The sequence below is a fragment of the Coregonus clupeaformis genome, unplaced genomic scaffold (genome assembly GCF_020615455.1).
Source record: "Coregonus clupeaformis isolate EN_2021a unplaced genomic scaffold, ASM2061545v1 scaf0377, whole genome shotgun sequence".
NCBI lineage: Eukaryota > Metazoa > Chordata > Actinopteri > Salmoniformes > Salmonidae > Coregonus > Coregonus clupeaformis.
The window spans coordinates 307770-325503 of NW_025533832.1; the positions used below are offsets into that span (position 1 = coordinate 307770).

The 17734-nt window shown below is 41.4% G+C and overlaps 1 protein-coding gene across 2 annotated transcripts in view; it reads right to left on the minus strand.

Moving 5' to 3' along the window:
* LOC121563380 (raftlin-like) overlaps positions 1-17734 on the minus strand; it is a 77965-nt gene that overhangs the window by 44209 nt on the left and 16022 nt on the right. For both annotated transcript variants that reach the window (XM_045215140.1, XM_045215139.1), the window contains exon 3: positions 1142-1319. In XM_045215140.1, the coding sequence (XP_045071075.1) occupies positions 1142-1319 (178 nt within the window). The remainder of the gene's footprint in view (positions 1-1141; positions 1320-17734) is intronic.

A 17734-nucleotide genomic window follows, 5' to 3' on the forward strand; every position in this document is an offset into this window, starting at 1 on the left:
AATATGTAAGTGCTCCCAGCATAGGATTAGGGGCTGGAACTTGTTTGTGTGTGGTTTCTATGTGGCGACAGTATGAGAGAGGTGTGATGTATTTCCCTAGACCCTAGGAGCTCATTAATGGGCACAGGCTGTCTTTAGAAAGAAGGCAAGAGCCATGGGTGGATGGATTGTTGTGCTTTACAACTAACTAAGCCCTCCACCTGTACCAGCCAAATGGTTTGATCATTTCAAGACAACACTAGGCAACCAGGAAGTGCAAAACAAGAACAACAGGCCAAATCCTAATATACTTAGGAATGTGCAGGAATTATTTGTCCATGTTTGGAATTACTTATTTAAGAATCTTGAGGTGAATTCCTGGATCATTTATCAACGAGGGGAGAGTCCGGGGATTTATGGAGTCTGGCGTCACTGTCCGACCCCAGGGCTCTGGATCCACGAGAGAGAACAGACCAGGCTATAAAACACTGTTAAGAGGGGAGGGTGAGAGGTTCAAATGCTGCCCCTCTAACCTCTCTGTGGGGAAAGTGACTAGTGAGTGTCTGGTTCTACTTCACACAGGCAGTCATTCCCAGAGACCTGTATGTGGCCTAACACTCTCAGTAAACACGCATGAAACCGCTGTCCTTCATAACAGCCAGCTGGTAGAACACGGGGCACGCGAGGCCAGCCAGGGCTTCAGCCGGAAACCACCACCACCAGCACCACCCTGCCATGCCCTTCACATACACTTTGAGTAAATCCATGCCCTGATCCAAGCTGACATTCACCCAGGGCTCGCGACACTGACAGGGGCCCGGGTGGAGGGCAGATGTGGGGGGCAGCTGTGACTTTGGGCCCTTCCACATGTTGGCCGGAGCATCAAAAGCTTGGAAAGAGATTATTTGCTTGCTAACGTCCAAAACAATAGCCCTGTGACAGCTAGCCCAAAACAACCTCTGTAATACCAAAATACAGCTGTCAACATGAATCATTGCATTCCAGTGTCTACATCCATGTAGTAATATAAATTTTTATTTGCTGTACAGATTACGTAATGACAAAGATTACGTAAACACAAATCTATTGACCCTGGATAAGGCTTATGCTAATTGTGTCAATGTAGGTGCTCTGAATAAATGAAATGTGTATGTATTCGTACCCATCATCGAGTCGGATCAGCACGGCCCTGTAGAGCTGGTGCTGAGGGCTGACTGTGTCGGGACCACAGGGATGAATGAAGGGGTGAACGGCAACCAGGGAGAAACCCTGCTTGTACAGGTCCTGGAGCTGGGCTGGGAGCTCCCACACAGACGAAAGACACAGTGTAGATGAGCCATCTGAAAGACAGGGAAAGAGACAGAGATAAGGAACCAGACAAGGTACAGTTTCTGTGTGATTGCTTCAGGTGTTTTGTTATGGTAGTGGAAGTTATAGTGATAGTAAAGACTGCAATAGTACTAGTAATAGTAGTCCAGTCGAGTGAATGATACTCAAATTCAGGTAAACGTGATAAACAGAGAGGAGATTCAGCAACATTCTTTATTGTTAAAAGTAGAACCAACGCGTTTCGGCTTTTGGACTTCTTTAGGACTTTTAAACATACATGTACAAACAAGAAAAGTCTCATCTAGTTGAACTAATTCACAACCAGGTCAAATAGAGATACAGAGGGAGGTCAACCAAATTGCCTAAAAGAAAACATCCCTATCAAATGTCATAATACTTTACTGCAGTACAACAACCCAAACGTAAGCAGGACCGGATGTCAGTGTTGATCCACGGAGCGTTTTCAGTTTGTTTTGGCAATTAGCATCATGCCTTTGGCTTTGGCTCCCTGGTCTGAGAGTTAATAAGACAGGATAAAAATCCAATCAAAGCTGATTGTTTAGCTCTATGATACGAGCCGCTTTCTGAGGAGAGCTTTGATGTCTTCTCGACAGGGCTTAACCTCCCAATAGGAGTGGGGAAGACAGACGCTTGGTATTAATGAGATAGTAGACTCGCTGAGTGACCAGATATTTTGACGTGGGGGGATAAGGAAGTGGTGGTGGTGGGGGGGGGGTATTTTATCTTAGTTTTTCCTTAAGCCTAGTCGTCTCCAGTCGTCTCAGCACAATCCAAGCAGCTCGGCCAAGCCATGCACAACAGCAGCAGACAAAGTGTCAGCCTTGCCTCAGAATCGCCGAGCTGTGGAACAACGAGCAACACAGCTTCTGTCCGGACGGCCAATCAGAACAGAGTGTATGCTAATGAGTGGCGGTTCAGGGAGAGAGAGGGATAGAGAAATGAGAGAGAGAGAGTGCTTGGCCCGACAGTGCCTGGCGGCTGGGCTCCCAGAACGCACTGTGAGGCGACATTTAAACCGGTCCAAACAGCTGGCCCGCGTGGGAGACAGTCAAGACAAAGAGCAGGATGGAGGGAAGGAGGAGGAGAGGAGGGATGCAGAGTCTCATTGTCTGTCTGTGTGATCTGTCACATGTGAAACAAGTTGTGGGAATGTCACTGCTGGTAATTGGAATCAATGCGGCATACAGTGGGAAGAAAAAGGCAAAGTCCATGGGAACGCCGAAACGGAAAGTATATGAGAGGTCACAGTCAGGTCAGTGAAGGATAATTTGTCATAGAGAAATACTCACAGCTTCATATCGCTGTATAGTACATCAATAAGGAAACGCTACCGACAATATTAGCGTAACTCTCACATTAGGATTTGTGGTTGAATAGCTCCAGCAGAGTGATGGTGGTGTATACATGGGTTCACTCAAGTGAAATGATGAAGTTAGGGTGTTTTCCCAGCCAAACTACAAATCAATAAGACGTACTGTGTCTGTTTCTAATTGCCAATTATTTTTGTTGATAGATTTCACTTTGTTAACTGAGTATCTGTGAATTAATATAATAACTCAATTGTTCTACCAGTCTTTAGCACATTACTTAAAGACAATAGTATGTCTTACAGTACAGTATATCAGGCTTTCCCAAACTCGGTTCCTGGGGCCCCCCCGTGGGTTCATGGTTCGGTTTTTGCCCTAGAATAAACAGCTGATTCAAATAACCAACTCATCATCAAGCTTTGATTATTTGAATCTGCTCTGTAGTGCTTGGGCAAAAAACAAAACGTGCACCCAGGGGGGGCCCCAGGACCGAGTTTGGGAAACCTTGCAGTATATCACCAGCATAACAATATAGGAAAGGGGAGTAGTGGAGCAAGCCTTGTATTGCCAACCAGGAAACAGCAGCATTGTGGAAGAGATGAAAGCTGATTCAGTGAGGATCTGAAGTCTCTCCTGGGCATGGATCCAGAGGTTCATTGTGAAACAGCTACAAAAAAGCCTCTGTCCCCTCAGGCCAGTGACTGGTTGGCTAAAAATATCCCCACATTTTCTCAATCACACTCTGTCCTACTCTGCCACAATACAGGAGCTCCCAGAGCTAAAAGGCATGACAGAGAAAAGAAATAGGCCACCCTCGCAAAATGTGTGGATTTCTATTTTTTTCTGCCCTACTGCCGTTGGAAATGTAATTAATGCTTCTGTGATCTGTGATCTTATTTTCCCATTTTGATGATTCACAAACACTTTGTCCTTTCCCTTGAGGCTTGTATCTGTGTTGTGCATGTATGCTGGGTATGTGAGATGGTGGATATATAATAACTTGACTAGAATTCTCTCTGCTTAGTCTCTGAACACTCCATTGAGATGAGTAAATATGGAATATGGTTTTCATTAGGAGCCAATGGAAACACACCCATAGGGGTCTTCTTAAATTGCCTCTAATCGCTGTGAGAGCTGCTCCTGAAATCTCATCCAAAAGCCTTTATATGCTGGCCAACAGATATGTATATTTATCATTCAAACATCTCTTTTGAAGCCTAATGAAGGGTAATGCGAGGTCTCGCAAAAATGTGTGACGCGGTGAGAACGTTTATTTGGCGACAAGACCCTGTAATCCATATAAAAATCAATTTTTTAGGTAGATACATTCAGATTTGATTCTGTGCAGTATATGTATATCTCAAGTCAATGTTTGCGTTTAATATCGTGAATGTGAGGGCCCTTGTTTGAAAAGCCCATAGTCAGACTGAGGCAGTCTGGTTAATGTTATCAACAAATAGGAAGCCAATTACTTTTCCCTTTTCTGCTTACCCAGAAAATAAATTATCTTACATAAACAGAAGAAAAAAACAATTTCGTACCGTGACAAATAATGAAAGAAAATGCTCCTGGCTGACAGCCAATAAATTGGTTTTCTGTAAAATTCTGTTATCACAGAGCCATCAAACAAAAGACTCACATTTAACAATGAGTAGAAAACAAAACGTGGGATTTAAAAAAAGAAACTATCTGCTTCTCCAGGTTAGCTGGGGGATGAATGTTCACACACAGGCCATGTTCGATGAAAATAAGTTTAACTGTTTGATACTATTTTTGTAGAAATAAACAGTAGTTAGTTTAGTTGATCTTCTTTACATGGCAACTGCCTGGCATTGACCACATGTGCGCATGCATGCATTTTCTTGTGTGTGAGAGTCATCCTCAAGAACAAGCTGATCCAAACAAGTTCCAAATACTTTTCAATCATCTTGGTCCTACCACATTATAGGGATATATATTTCACCTGGGCTGACATAAGTTACAGTGCCTTCAGAAAGTGTTCACACCCCTTGACTTTTCCACATTTTATTGTGTTACAACATGAATTTAAAATGGATTACATTTAGATTTTGTGTCACTAGCCTACACACAACACCCCATAATGTCAAAGTGGACTTATGTTTTTAGACATGTTTACAATTTAATAAAAAATGAAAAGCTGAAATGAGTCAATAAGTATTCAACCCCTTTGTTATAGCAAGCCTAAACAAGTTCAGGAGTATAAAAATGTGCTTAACAAGTCACATAATAAGTTGCATGGACTCACACTCTGTGTGCAATAATAGTGTTTAACATGATTTTTGAATGACTACCTCATCTCTGTACAATTATCTGTAAGGTCCCTCAGTCGAGCAGTGAATTTCAAACACAGATTCAACCACAAAGACCAGGGAGTTTTCCCAATGCCTCGCAAACAAGGGCACCTATTGGTAGATGGGTAAAAAAATAAAAATAAAAAAGCAGACATTGAATTTCCCTTTGATCATGGTAAAGTTATTAATTACACTTTGGATGGTGTATCAATATACCCTGTCACTACAAAGATACAGGCATCCTTCCTAAGTCAGTTGCTGGAGAGGAAGGAAACCGCTCAGGAATTTCACCATGAGGCCAATGGTGATTTGAAAACAGTTACAGAGTTTAATGGCTGTGACAGGCGAAAACTGAGGATGGATCAACAACACTGTAGTAACACTGTCATGACCCATATATTTACACCTGTTGTAACATACAGTATATTGCGTTATTTTATGGCTGGTTATGACACCTACATACGAATGTCAAAACCCACATTTATTCAGATGTGTTTTTTCCCTTCCAATATTTAATCCATGTTGAATTCAGGTTGTAACACAACAAAATGTGGAATAAATCAAGGGGTATGAATAACTTTCTGAAGGCACTGTAAATGTGACATATTATACAACGGGTGGGTCTAATCCTGAATGCTGATTGGTTAAATCCAGCCGGTGTCTATTCCACAAGTTACCACCAGCTAAATCTATGACGTTAAAATGCCTATTTACTCTGTTCCATCTGACTGAGCAATTTACTGTTTCATCAGCCCAGCCAGGCAATTTATAAACTTGATCTCCACTATAAAAAAACTAGACATTATCTCACATTTCTTTTAGACTAACATTTAGTTTTCAACAGCGGAGATTTGTATAAACCTTGCTGTCTCTCTGACATTTGTAACATTGTTTCAATATTCAAATTCGATCTCCAGCTGTCCCATAGTAATGAACGTGCCGGGAGTCGGGATGAGACGGACAGGTAGGCAACTTTTCTCAGCCAGTCAAAATCATGAATCAGCATCATTTTTATGGATATATACAAAGAAATATCAATAGAAAACAGCTAGTTTGAAGTGATTGTGTTAGCTGTGTTGTTGGCTAGCTCCTCTGAACAACAGTATCCTGACGAGAAAGCACATATTCTATGCCAGGCGAAATCATGCATCATTAGCTCGTTATGGATGTATTCAAACAAATGTAACTAGAAAACAAATTAAACAAATGCAAATGCAGCTACTTCGTTGTTATTCTGGCTGCACTGTGACGTGACTGTAAGTTAGCCGTAGTTGGCTAGCTAGCAAGCAAGGGATAATAATGTTGCAGGCCAATATGGCAATGGAACATTTAGAACGAACGACTGGGTTGCGTCCATTGATACAGAACAAAAAGACTGAACGACTGGGTCAATCAGTATTTCAATATGTTGGTAACCTGTTGTATAAAAGTGATAATGCCCTCGAAGCCGGTGTTTGTAGGATATATTGGCACAATATATCCTCCAAACACCGGCTTCTCAGGCATTATCACTTAATTATATCATATAAGCTACAGTATTCATCCTCCTTGGCGTTTTTCCTATTTTGTTGCATTACAACCTGTAATTTAAATGGATTTGTATTTGTATTTCATGTGATGGACATACACAAAATAGTCCAAATTGGTGAAGTGAAATAAAAAAAAATGACTTGTTTCAAAAAATGTCTTACAAATAAATAACGGAAATGTGGTGCGTTCATATGTATTCACCCCCTTTGCTATGAAGCCCCTAAATAAGATCTGGTGCAACCAATTATCTTCAGAAGTCACATAATTAGTAAAATAATGTCTACCTGTGTGCAATCTAAGTGTCACATGATCTGTCACATGATCTCAGTATATATACACCTATTCTGAAAGGCCCCAGAGTTTGCAACACCACTAAGCAAGGGGCACCATCAAGCAAGCGGCACCATGAAGACCAATGAGTTCTCCAAACAGGTCAGGGACAAAGTTGTGGAGAAGTACAGATCAGGTTTGGGTTATAAAAAAAAAAATCCTAAACTTTTAACATCCCACGGAGCACCATTAACTCCATAATAAAAAAATGGAAAGAATATGGCACCACAACAAACCTGCCAAGAGAGGGCCGCCCACCAAAACTCACATACCAGGCCTAGGAGGGCATTAATCAGAGAGGCAACAAAGAGACCAAAGATAACCCTGAAGGAGCTGCAAAGCTCCACAGCGGACTTTGGAGTATCTGTCCATAGGACCACTTTAAGCCGTAAACTCCACAGAGCTGGGATTTACGGAAGAGTGGCCAGAAAAAAGCCATTGCTTAAAGAAAGAAATAGGCAAACACGTTCGCCAAAAGGCATGTGGGAGACTCCCCAAACATATGGAAGAAGGTACTCTGATCAGATGAGACTAAAATTGAGCTTTTTGGCCATCAAGGAAAACGCTATGTCTGGCGCAAACCCAACTCCTCTCATCACCCCGAGAACACCATCCCCACAGTGAAGCATGGTGGTGGCAGCATCATGCAGTGGGGATGTTTTTCATCGGCAGGGACTGGGAAACTGGTCAGAATTAAAGGAATGATGGATGGTGCTAAATACAGGGAAATTCTTGAGGGAAACCTGTTTCAGTCTTCCAGAGATTTGAGACTGGGACGGAGGTTCACCTTCCAGCAGGACAATGATCATCAGCATACTGCTAAAGCAACACTCGAGTGGTTTAAGGGAAAACATTTAAATGCCTTGGAATGGCCTAGTCAAAGCCCAGACCTCAATCCAATTGAGAATCTGTGGTATGACTTAAAGATTGCTGTACACCAGCGGAACCCATCCAAATTTAAGGAGCTGGAGCAGTTTTGCCTTGAAGAATAGGAAAAAATCCCAGTGGCTAGATATGCCAAGCTTATGGAGACATACCCCAAGAGACTTGCAGCTGTAATTGCTGCAGAAGGTGGCTCTACAAAGTATTGACTTTGGGGGAGTTAATAGTTATGCACGCTCAAGTTTTCAGTTTTTTTGTCTTATTTCTTGTTTGTTTCACAATAAAAAATATTTTGCATCTTCAAAGTGGTAGGCATGTTGTGTAAATCAAATGATACAAACCTCCAAAAAATCTATTTTAATTCCAGGTTGTAAGGCAACAAATAGGAAAAATGCCAAAGGGGGTGAACACTTTCGCAAGCCACTGTATATGTAATCAAAGGTGACATTCAACTAATGTCAGACCAGGTGAAATATATTCTAACTACAAAGAGTAGATGTCACTATGTTGACATGCTCTAATGATGAAATGTTGCAGTGCCAAAATGTTTACAACATTTTAGCATCATACACCCCACTTGCCATGCAGCATAAAGACATGTATATACTCTGACATCCCCTCTAATGACACCGGCTCAATTGTTCATTCGCCCTCTACCATCAGTACCATGTAAGCACCGTTGAGCTTGGCTGTTACACTTCCATCAGTCAATGTGTAAAAAAATATATGAGTAAATAGGAAATTAATGAGCTGAGAGATTTGAGCGCGAGGGCTCGGTACTCCGCCGCTGGGGGACATGGTTCAATTCGATTTGCATGAACCTTGAGTGGGGAAAAATAGACACAGAATAAATTAGCTATTAGGACTCAGGGAGAAGTGAAACGTTCTTCCTGTTATCTGCTGTTCAGCATCATTTTCCCTCATCACAATTAAAGCACAGTTTATTTTCCTACCACACTAATAACTCAATTTGCTTATGGACAATATCATATTCAAACTGATATACACACAACTTGAAGATTATAGTATCATTTATTTCAATTGAAAAAGTTAGCTGCTTTGAGTACAGGGTTTGGAATGGGTGTTTTGCATGACAAAACGAGACGCATACTGTAGAGTATAATGTCCTGAAAGGGACCTCCATCTTGAAGGGACCTCCATCTTGTAATTGGATTAGGATACTACAATATGTCATCCAAATGACAATTACTAATATAGCACTGTGCTCAGAATGACAATAGCCACCACCCCTTCACTATTTCTCTACTTCTCCCCTAACGGGAGTACATGGTTGTGTATTGTGGGAATACCTATGGGGTCTACGGCAGTTCATAAAGCCTACATAAATACTACATAATATAAGGTCCTTATAAATTACCACAGAAGACCATTTAAAATATGTGTTAACCCACCCTTGCTGTATAAGTATCCAAAGTGCTCATACACTCTTCTGTGTCCAATTAAAAATACTCTGTCTCCCTGAACCCTTCTTTCCACTGAGCACAACCTCTGGACCCGTCTCCCCTCTCCAGGCCCTGCCCTGTGCCATTAGCTTTCATAGACACATAATGAAAATGCCGGCAGGTCCCCTGTCCGCACGTCTCCCCATTTCTTCCCCCCACCACTCTCCCCTCCTTTGTTGAGAGCAGAACTTATGGACCATACTCTCCCTCCATCTCTCTCTGCTCTGGCCCTAGCAGTATCATTAGCAGTCCTAGCTCACAGTGCTCCACTGTGGAGCCCAGGGGCACAGCTTTGTGCCTTAATTACCTAACTAATGAGTCATTGTAAGAGGCCTGCTGGTGCCGTGCATTGGCCGCCACTAGCTCAGAGGTAAACAAAAATGCACACTCTCTAAGACTTAGGCACACCAACCCAGGTAAGCACACAATCTCTCAAACATACACTAAGATACAGACACGCACACACATGTATGCTCCCTCGCTCGCACGCACACACACACAGGCATTCACACCTTGTGTTCTGGCGAAGTGGGAGATAACCTGGAGACAAGCTGCTCCTGTTTCCTTCTCAGATACAGTGTTGAAGATGACACATTCTAATAATTAAAAACTGAACTATTGCCAGGGGTCATGTTCCAGAGGGAGGAAGAGTCACTGTTAGCCTGCTAGATGTTGTGACAGGTTATGTCAGTCTTATGACAGCTTACAGACTGCATCATGGGAAGAGTAGACAGTCATCAAGAGACTGGACCAGTCCGAAGCAGGCAGAATCGATGAGGAGTTTCGGTTTAGTGTGTCGTTTGACTAGGCAGTGAGGCTCCAACAAGGACTGCTAAAATGCAAATGTAATTGTACTTTTAAGTCTAGACAGTGCATTTAAGCCTCCCTCTGTAGATCCCCATGTACATATGCATCCCCTGCTACTTCCAATCTCAGCACAACCACACATAAGCCTATAAAAGAGCGGAAAAGAACAAAGAGTTAATCAAAAGCTCCTTCTTTAAATGTCTAAACACTGTACTTTACGATGGCTAAATTAAAAGGCGCTCGGCAACTTGATGGAAGGAAAACTACCTGTAATTTGTTCAGCCAGTAAAAAGGTTTATAAATGGCAAAAAGGGCTCTCTGGAAATAAGTCTCTCCCTCCATCAGATTTGCTTGACAGGAAGTCTCCGAAGCGAGTTTTGTTGAGAAAGTAGATCCGTTGACAGCCCTGTTGCTCGGAGACGGGCAGCTCTTGAGAGACAAGCAGTGTTAAATGAGCAGGCGTTTATCAATGCCCATATGAATCTTGACGACATTCAGCTGTGCACCACAGCAGACCTGGGTTCAAATAGTATACTAAATCGTTCAAATACTTTAGCTGTGTTTGACAGAGGTTGCCTGGCGCAATTGAACCAATCGAAATAGTCCCAAAAGTGAAAACCCTGCCCACCTGGCACTCCAGGCAGGATCAAGTAAACACTCAAGATCTCAAATACTATTTGAGCCCAGGTCTGGCACCACAACAGTACATGAGTTTCCCCTTCCTCACTTTAGGTTCGAGTCCATTTCCATAACATTTTCTGACATTAGGGTTCCATTGAAAGAAGCCACACTTGAATCAGATAAATATTTGACGCGAATTGATTGGAAGATCCAAAATTAGAATAGTAAAATATGGAGATTAGAATTAGAAAAAGTAGCTTGTGGTTAAAGTAAGGATTAGAGCCCTTCAACAAGGCTAGATTTCCATTCCTTATTTACAGGCACCCTGTTCCTGGCATCAAATGCATTTCTGTTTACTCTCAAGTCCTTAATCTTCTTTACTTCTGTTCTTGGTTTATATAATGTATGAGAATGTTTTGGGGAGGGATACCAACGACCACAGCTCCAGCTGTGATGGTATTACTTCTTAGGAAAACATGGTGAATGTCATCCTCCAGGGTTCATCTATAATGCCTACCGTCTGTGTTTGTACTGTATGTATAAAGAACACCTCAGTGCAATAGTACACAATGTAGTGGTATACCTCAGAGCTCAGTACAAGCCCCATCTCAAAGGCTTTGAACTCAAATATGTTCGATGATAAAATGTGACAGCCTAAAAATATCACTGAGGTGTTACATGTTTTTCAGCTAAGCGCAGGCCTCTTGAAAAACCACATACAGTGCCTTCAGAAAGTATTAATACCTCTTGAATTATTCCACATTTTGTTGTGTTAAAGCCTGAATTCAAAATGGATTACATAAAAAAAATTCTCCCCCATCTACATACACCCCATAATGACAAAGTGAAACATGTTTTTAGAAATGTTTGCAAATGTACTGAAAATGAAATACAGAAATCTTATTTACATAAGTATACACACCTCTGGGTCAATACATGTTAGAATCACCTTTGGCTGCGATTAGAGCTGTGAGTCTTTCTGGGTAATTCTAAGAGCTTTGCACACCTAGATTGTACAATATTTTCACATTATTCTTTAAAAATTTCTTCAAGCTCTGTCAAGTTGTTTGTTGATCATTGCTAGACAGCCATTTTCAAGTCTTGCCATAGACTTTCAAGCCGATTTAAGTCAAAACTGTAACTAGGCCACTCAGGAACATTCAATGTCATCTTGGTAAGGAATTGCAGTGTATATTTGGCTTATGTTTTAGGATATTGTCCTGCTGAAAGGTGAATTTATCTCCCAGTGTCTGTTGGAAAGCAGACTGAACCAGGTTTTCCTCTAGGATTTGCCTGTGCTTAGCTCTATTCCGTTTATCTTTATCCTAAAAAACTCCCTAGTTATTGCTGATGACAAGCATACCCATAACATGATGCAGCTACCACCATGCTTGAAAATATTAACAGTGGTACTCGGTGATGTGTTTTGTTGGATTTGCCCCAAACATAACGATTTTTCTTAAGGAAAAAAAATGTTATTTCTTTGCCACATCTTTTGCAGTTTGACTTTAGTGTCTTATTGCAAACAGGATGCATGTTTTGTAATATTTTTTATTCTGTACAGGCTTCCTTCTTTTCACTCTGTAATTTAGGTTAGTATTGTGGAGTAACTACAATGTTGTTGATCCATCCTCAGTTTTCTCCTATCACAGCAATTAATCTCTGTTTTAAAGTAACCTTGGCCTCATGGTGAAATCCCTGAGCGGTTTCCTTCCTCTCCAGAAACTGAGTTAGGAAGGACGCCTGTATCTTAGTGACTGGGTGTATTGATACACCATCCAAAGTGTAATTAATAACTTCACCATGCTCAAAGGGATATTCAACATATGCTTTTTTCTTTTTACTCATCTACCAATATGTGCCTTTCTTTGCGAGGCATTGGAAAACCTACTGGTCTTTGTGGTTGAATCTGTGTTTGAAATTCACTGCTCGACTGAGGGACCTTACAGATAATTGTACGTGTGGGGTACAGAGATGAGGTAGTCATTCAAAAAGCATGTTAAACAGTATTATTGCACACAGTGTGAGTCCATGCAACTTATTATGTGACTTGTTAAGCTAATTTTAAAGGGGTTCAATACTTATTGACTCAAGACATTTCAGCTTTTCATTTTTAATTAATTTGTAAAAATGTCTAAAAACATGATTCCACTATGACATTATGGGGTATTGTGTGTAGGCCAGCGACACACAATCTCAATATTATCAATTTTAAATTCAGGCTGTAACACAACAAAATGTGAAAAAAGTCAAGGGGTGTGAATACTTTCTGAAGGCACTAAGTGTTTTCACAACTGTATAGAGTGGATGATCCACCTCTATGTGCAGCCGGCACTGTAAAACGTGTCTGCACCTGCATACATGGTGTGAATCATCTAATTTCTTACATAGCATTAATAAATAACGCTACTCTTCCTCATATTTTCCATAGAGATGCACTAGCATTAGCCGTAACAAAAGTTAGGGAGACATATGGGAAACAAGAGGACCCCAAACTCTAACTGATTCCCCAGACTGAGTCTGAAGGGGACAGTGGGATACATCAAGAGAGGCTATCCTAAATGAATAAACAGATACTCTATCATCCACACCCTCTTCAGTAGTTATTAACTCCCATTACAGAAAGCCCTGTCCTCACACCTCAGTCTCCCAGCAGATGGGAGCTCCACCAGACAACAGGTGGTAGATCGTCATGGAAACCATCCCAGGCACTATAATGATTGAACCCATGGAAACGATGCCTGGGACCTCGCTAACAACTCAGATGTATGAGTGAAATATGAGACAGATCTGCAATAATTACAGAATGTGTCTATTGTGTCTTATAATTAATTGCCTACAGTGCCTGCAGAACACCTCCATCTTTTGTTTCTAAATTACCAGAACAGATTGCTATAGACATATAGAGGATTATTAGATATAATTGACGCTGTGATACCTACATACATCACAAGCAATGTACTGAATTCTTGAAGGACAGGACCCGTATTCCCATGGATGATGAAATAAGTAGAAATGCAGGAGAATGACTGAAAAACATATTAATATATTATTAAAGAGAACAGATACTGACGAATAGTGCCATGTACGATTGACTCAGTTTACACAGTATGAGAGACAGGCTCTCGGAGAGAGCACACACAACCAGTGTGTGTTGGTGAGGTGGGCTCAAACATTGACATGACTATTTAGAGAATATATTTTGTCAACACGATACTTTTCCTTTGTGTGGTTTTCAGAGAACCCAGATAGTCCAACGGAGTCGAATGAACACCGTTTAGCAAACATTTTCCCAAGTTTGTCGATCGCTGAGGATAAGTAATCAGTGGGTAGGCTACTCTATTGCGTTATTGATGGTGTGTCCTTCAGGTTTATTTGAGGGTTGATGATTTCTCAGTGGAGTCTGTGGAGTTTTCACAGCAGAAATCTGAAGAAAACTCCCCCCATATCTACATCGATCCAATGAGATATAACATCAAATATGCTTTTGAAAAGTTTCATAACACGCCAGCTCAGATGAGTTCAAACAGCTCCAGAGTATCTGAAGCCCTACATTAGTGGATAATGGGAGAGAATGGCTGTAGGATAAGCAGTAAGTAGCATGGCAGTCTCGAGCTGTGCGTGTAAATTATTCAGTGACATTTTTTGAATGACAACTGGAATTCCACAAGTGAATGAGAATGCATGAATGAAAAACAACTGTACATGTTCAGCTCTGTCATCTAAGCGTGCACATGCATACACTCTCAGTACATTCTGTATCTTGTCATTCCAACCTTCAACCAAGATTTTCTTTGAAAACAGACATTTTCAAACCTAGCTTTCAGGAAGTGAGGTCAAGATTTTCCAGAATGAGGACGCTTCCTGTGAATGGTGAGCAACAACCCAATGCCTTCTTTATAAAGTCCATGAATAGCCATGAGAGTATACAATAGATCCTCTTTTTACAGCAGACAAATATAATTGTTCCTCATTTGGGTTGTGTGAAGGCTGGGGCAGAGGTGTTTTGTTAAATTTAGCTTGTTTACTCCTCTGATAGCTATGCCTAGATTGCATTTCAACACAATCAATACTGTCATATTGGATCAGAGCAACAGGACAATAAGACCCAATAAAGCTGTGAGGGGGCGTATAGGGGGTATTGTGTATCAGAGTAGCGGGAAGAGGATGGAAGCTAGGATAGAAAATGGGGTTGGTAAAAACAGGCACTCAAACACACACATTCTTACAGTATATATACAAACACATAATGCACACAGACCCCACACTCAGAAATCCCCGCACACCTCTAGAGAGGGAAAGAGAGCTCTCCTGAAGGCTAAATAAGAAAGGTTTATATCTTGGCTGCCAGTAAAACCAAATCCTTAGCAGACTATTTGCCTCCACGAAGGAGAGGGAACATATTTGTATGTACACATGTTTCACATAGCAAATGAGGTTCCGTTCACCACAGAAGATAGACCCTTAGACACAGGAAACAGTATTTGCAGAATAAGAAGAATTTCCTCCTGTAGAATCAAGGCTAATCTAAAACATATTGCCTCAGACACAGGCTCAGATATAGGACGTAGAGAGAGAGAGAGAGGGGGAGAGGAAGGAACTGTACATAAATCTGCGTTTCCTGTTGATGAAAACGTTGTCAGCAGTTGCTCTTGTTTGAAGCCTAATGATTAGGAACCTGCTGAGTTTTACAATGTCAGACTTTTTAATGCTGCTCGAACAGATTTTCTTTAAAAACAATAGGCTGGTATTCGACTGCTTGAGTGGTCCAAAGCAATAGTCAGGAACATTCAGCACTACATAGTAGCATAATAGCAATGACCTGTTGCTGTATGGACACATGTACACTTATGCCTCCTGGATCGAGCAACCTCAAAAGGTGTATATATATGTGAAGTATTTACAGAATAGTTAAACGTCCTACACTGAGTGTACAAAACATTATGAACACCTGCTCTTTCCATGACATAGACTGACCAGGTGGACTGACCAGGTGGATAAAAGCGTCTGCTAAATGGCATATTATTATTATTATTATATTATTATATTATATTATTAATCCAGGTGAATGCTATGATCCCTTATTGATGTCACTTGTTAAATCCACTTCAATTAGTGTAGATTAAGGGGAGGAGACAGGTTAGACAACTGAGACATGGATTGTGTATGTGTGCCGTTCAGAGAGTGAATGGGCAAGACAAAATATTAAAATGCCTATGAACAGGGTATGGTAGTAGGTGGCAGGCACACTGGTTTGTGTCAAGAACTGCAATGCAGCTGGATTTTTCACGCTCAACAGTTTCCACTGTGTATCAAGAATGGTCCACCACCCAAAGGACATCCAGCCAACTTGTCACAACTGTGGGAAGCATTGGCATCAACATCGGCCAGCATCCCTGTGTAACGTTTTCGACACCTTGTAGAGTCCATGCCCCGATGAATTGAGGCTGTTCTGAGGGCAAAAGGGGGGGGGGGGTGCAACTCAATATTAGTAAGGTGTTCTTAATGTTCTGTACACTCAGTGTATTTGGTTACCGATTTAACCTAGTAGGAGCTGTCTGCTATCCAAAGTCATCCGTGATTCATTGATTGACAGAGTATGTTAATCCGACCATTACCACTAGAGGTTTCTATTGCTATCATCTACATTGACACTTTAAGGCAGATGTGCATCCAACATGTACATGTCTTGGAATAGAAAATACCCATAACCATTGGTAGGACTACAGGCTCATTCATTTTTCATACCTCTAATGTTAGGGTTAGGATTAGGGGGTATAAGGTCATCGGATCCTAGATCTGGGGTTGGGGTCAACTTCTACCCTAAGCGTGTCTTTTCTGTTTAGGTCATATCTACATTATAAACAATATGTTGAATGGAATCGAATGTGTTTCATCTGTGCCATGCAAACACCTCACCCATGCAGTGAGAATAAAATGGAAATCTAATGTAAAACCTGATGACCGTGAATTCACTTCAATGTCATTTCCCGAGAACCAACCGCGGTTCAATTCCCCCTCTCGGAGTGCTGAACTGGGATAAATTCTGGCTCACCGCATCCAGGGGCTAATCTCCACTCAGAACACACTACGGTGTTCCGAAATTCCACTGACCTCTCATTTCCGTGCTCCGTATTCACGCTTCTGATCAGAGCACAGGCGGAACGCCGCTGCTTCTACACGTCAGTCACACGGAGCGGTGAGAAAAGCTTATATTAACAAGAGGACTTCAGGCTCTGGGAGTTTTGCATATAAATAATGTGTCTGGTGCCAAGATGAAATCAAATGTTGTATGCATGCGTGCGTGTGTCTGTCAGCTGGATTTGATTTCAAGGACAACATCTCTGTAGCTACAGTATATGCTGTCTACTGGAGACTAACATAAGTGCGTTTTCAATTTTTCATTCTCTTGACATTTTAAACATTTGAAATCACATTTTCGGAAATAATATACGTGCAAAGGACTCCAAGTACCTTTCTCTGTGTGTACGGTGAGATGGCTTCTTTCCACACCGGTTAGCACAGCACTCAGTTGATCCTTTCCCTATAGGGTCATGGTGTTAATATCAAATAATTCTTGCCTCTTTGTTTTCAAAGCCATTTTCTGAGGTAAATGAAGGGTAGCAGCATGGCCATGTTCTTGAATGTGTGCATTACACTGATATAAAACGTGGGGTTATAGCTTGCTAGCTAAGGCTGTCTGGCATTTACAGTGGCAGTTTATTAACAGAAGCTCGTGACACATTGCTCTTCATCTCTTGGTCCCATCTTCATGTGGTTCAGTATGGCCCCCTATCATTTGGTCATTTATCTATGGGCGCTTTCACATATAAAACATTTGTGAAACGCAAACGAACCCTGGCTGAAATGAATCCTGGACCTGCATGACTAGAGGGTCCAAGATCCAGGACCAGAGTACCAGATATTGTGACACGGCAGCGCAAGTTTTTTTTTATTTCAACTTTATTTAACCAGGTAAGCCAGTTGAGAACAAGTTCTCATTTACAACTGCAACCTGGCCAAGATAAAGCAAAGCAGTGTGATAAAAACAACAACAACACAGAGTTACATATGGGATAAACACAACGTACAGTCAATAACACAATTGTGTGCAAATGTAGTAAGTTATGGAGGTAAGGCAATAAATAGGCCA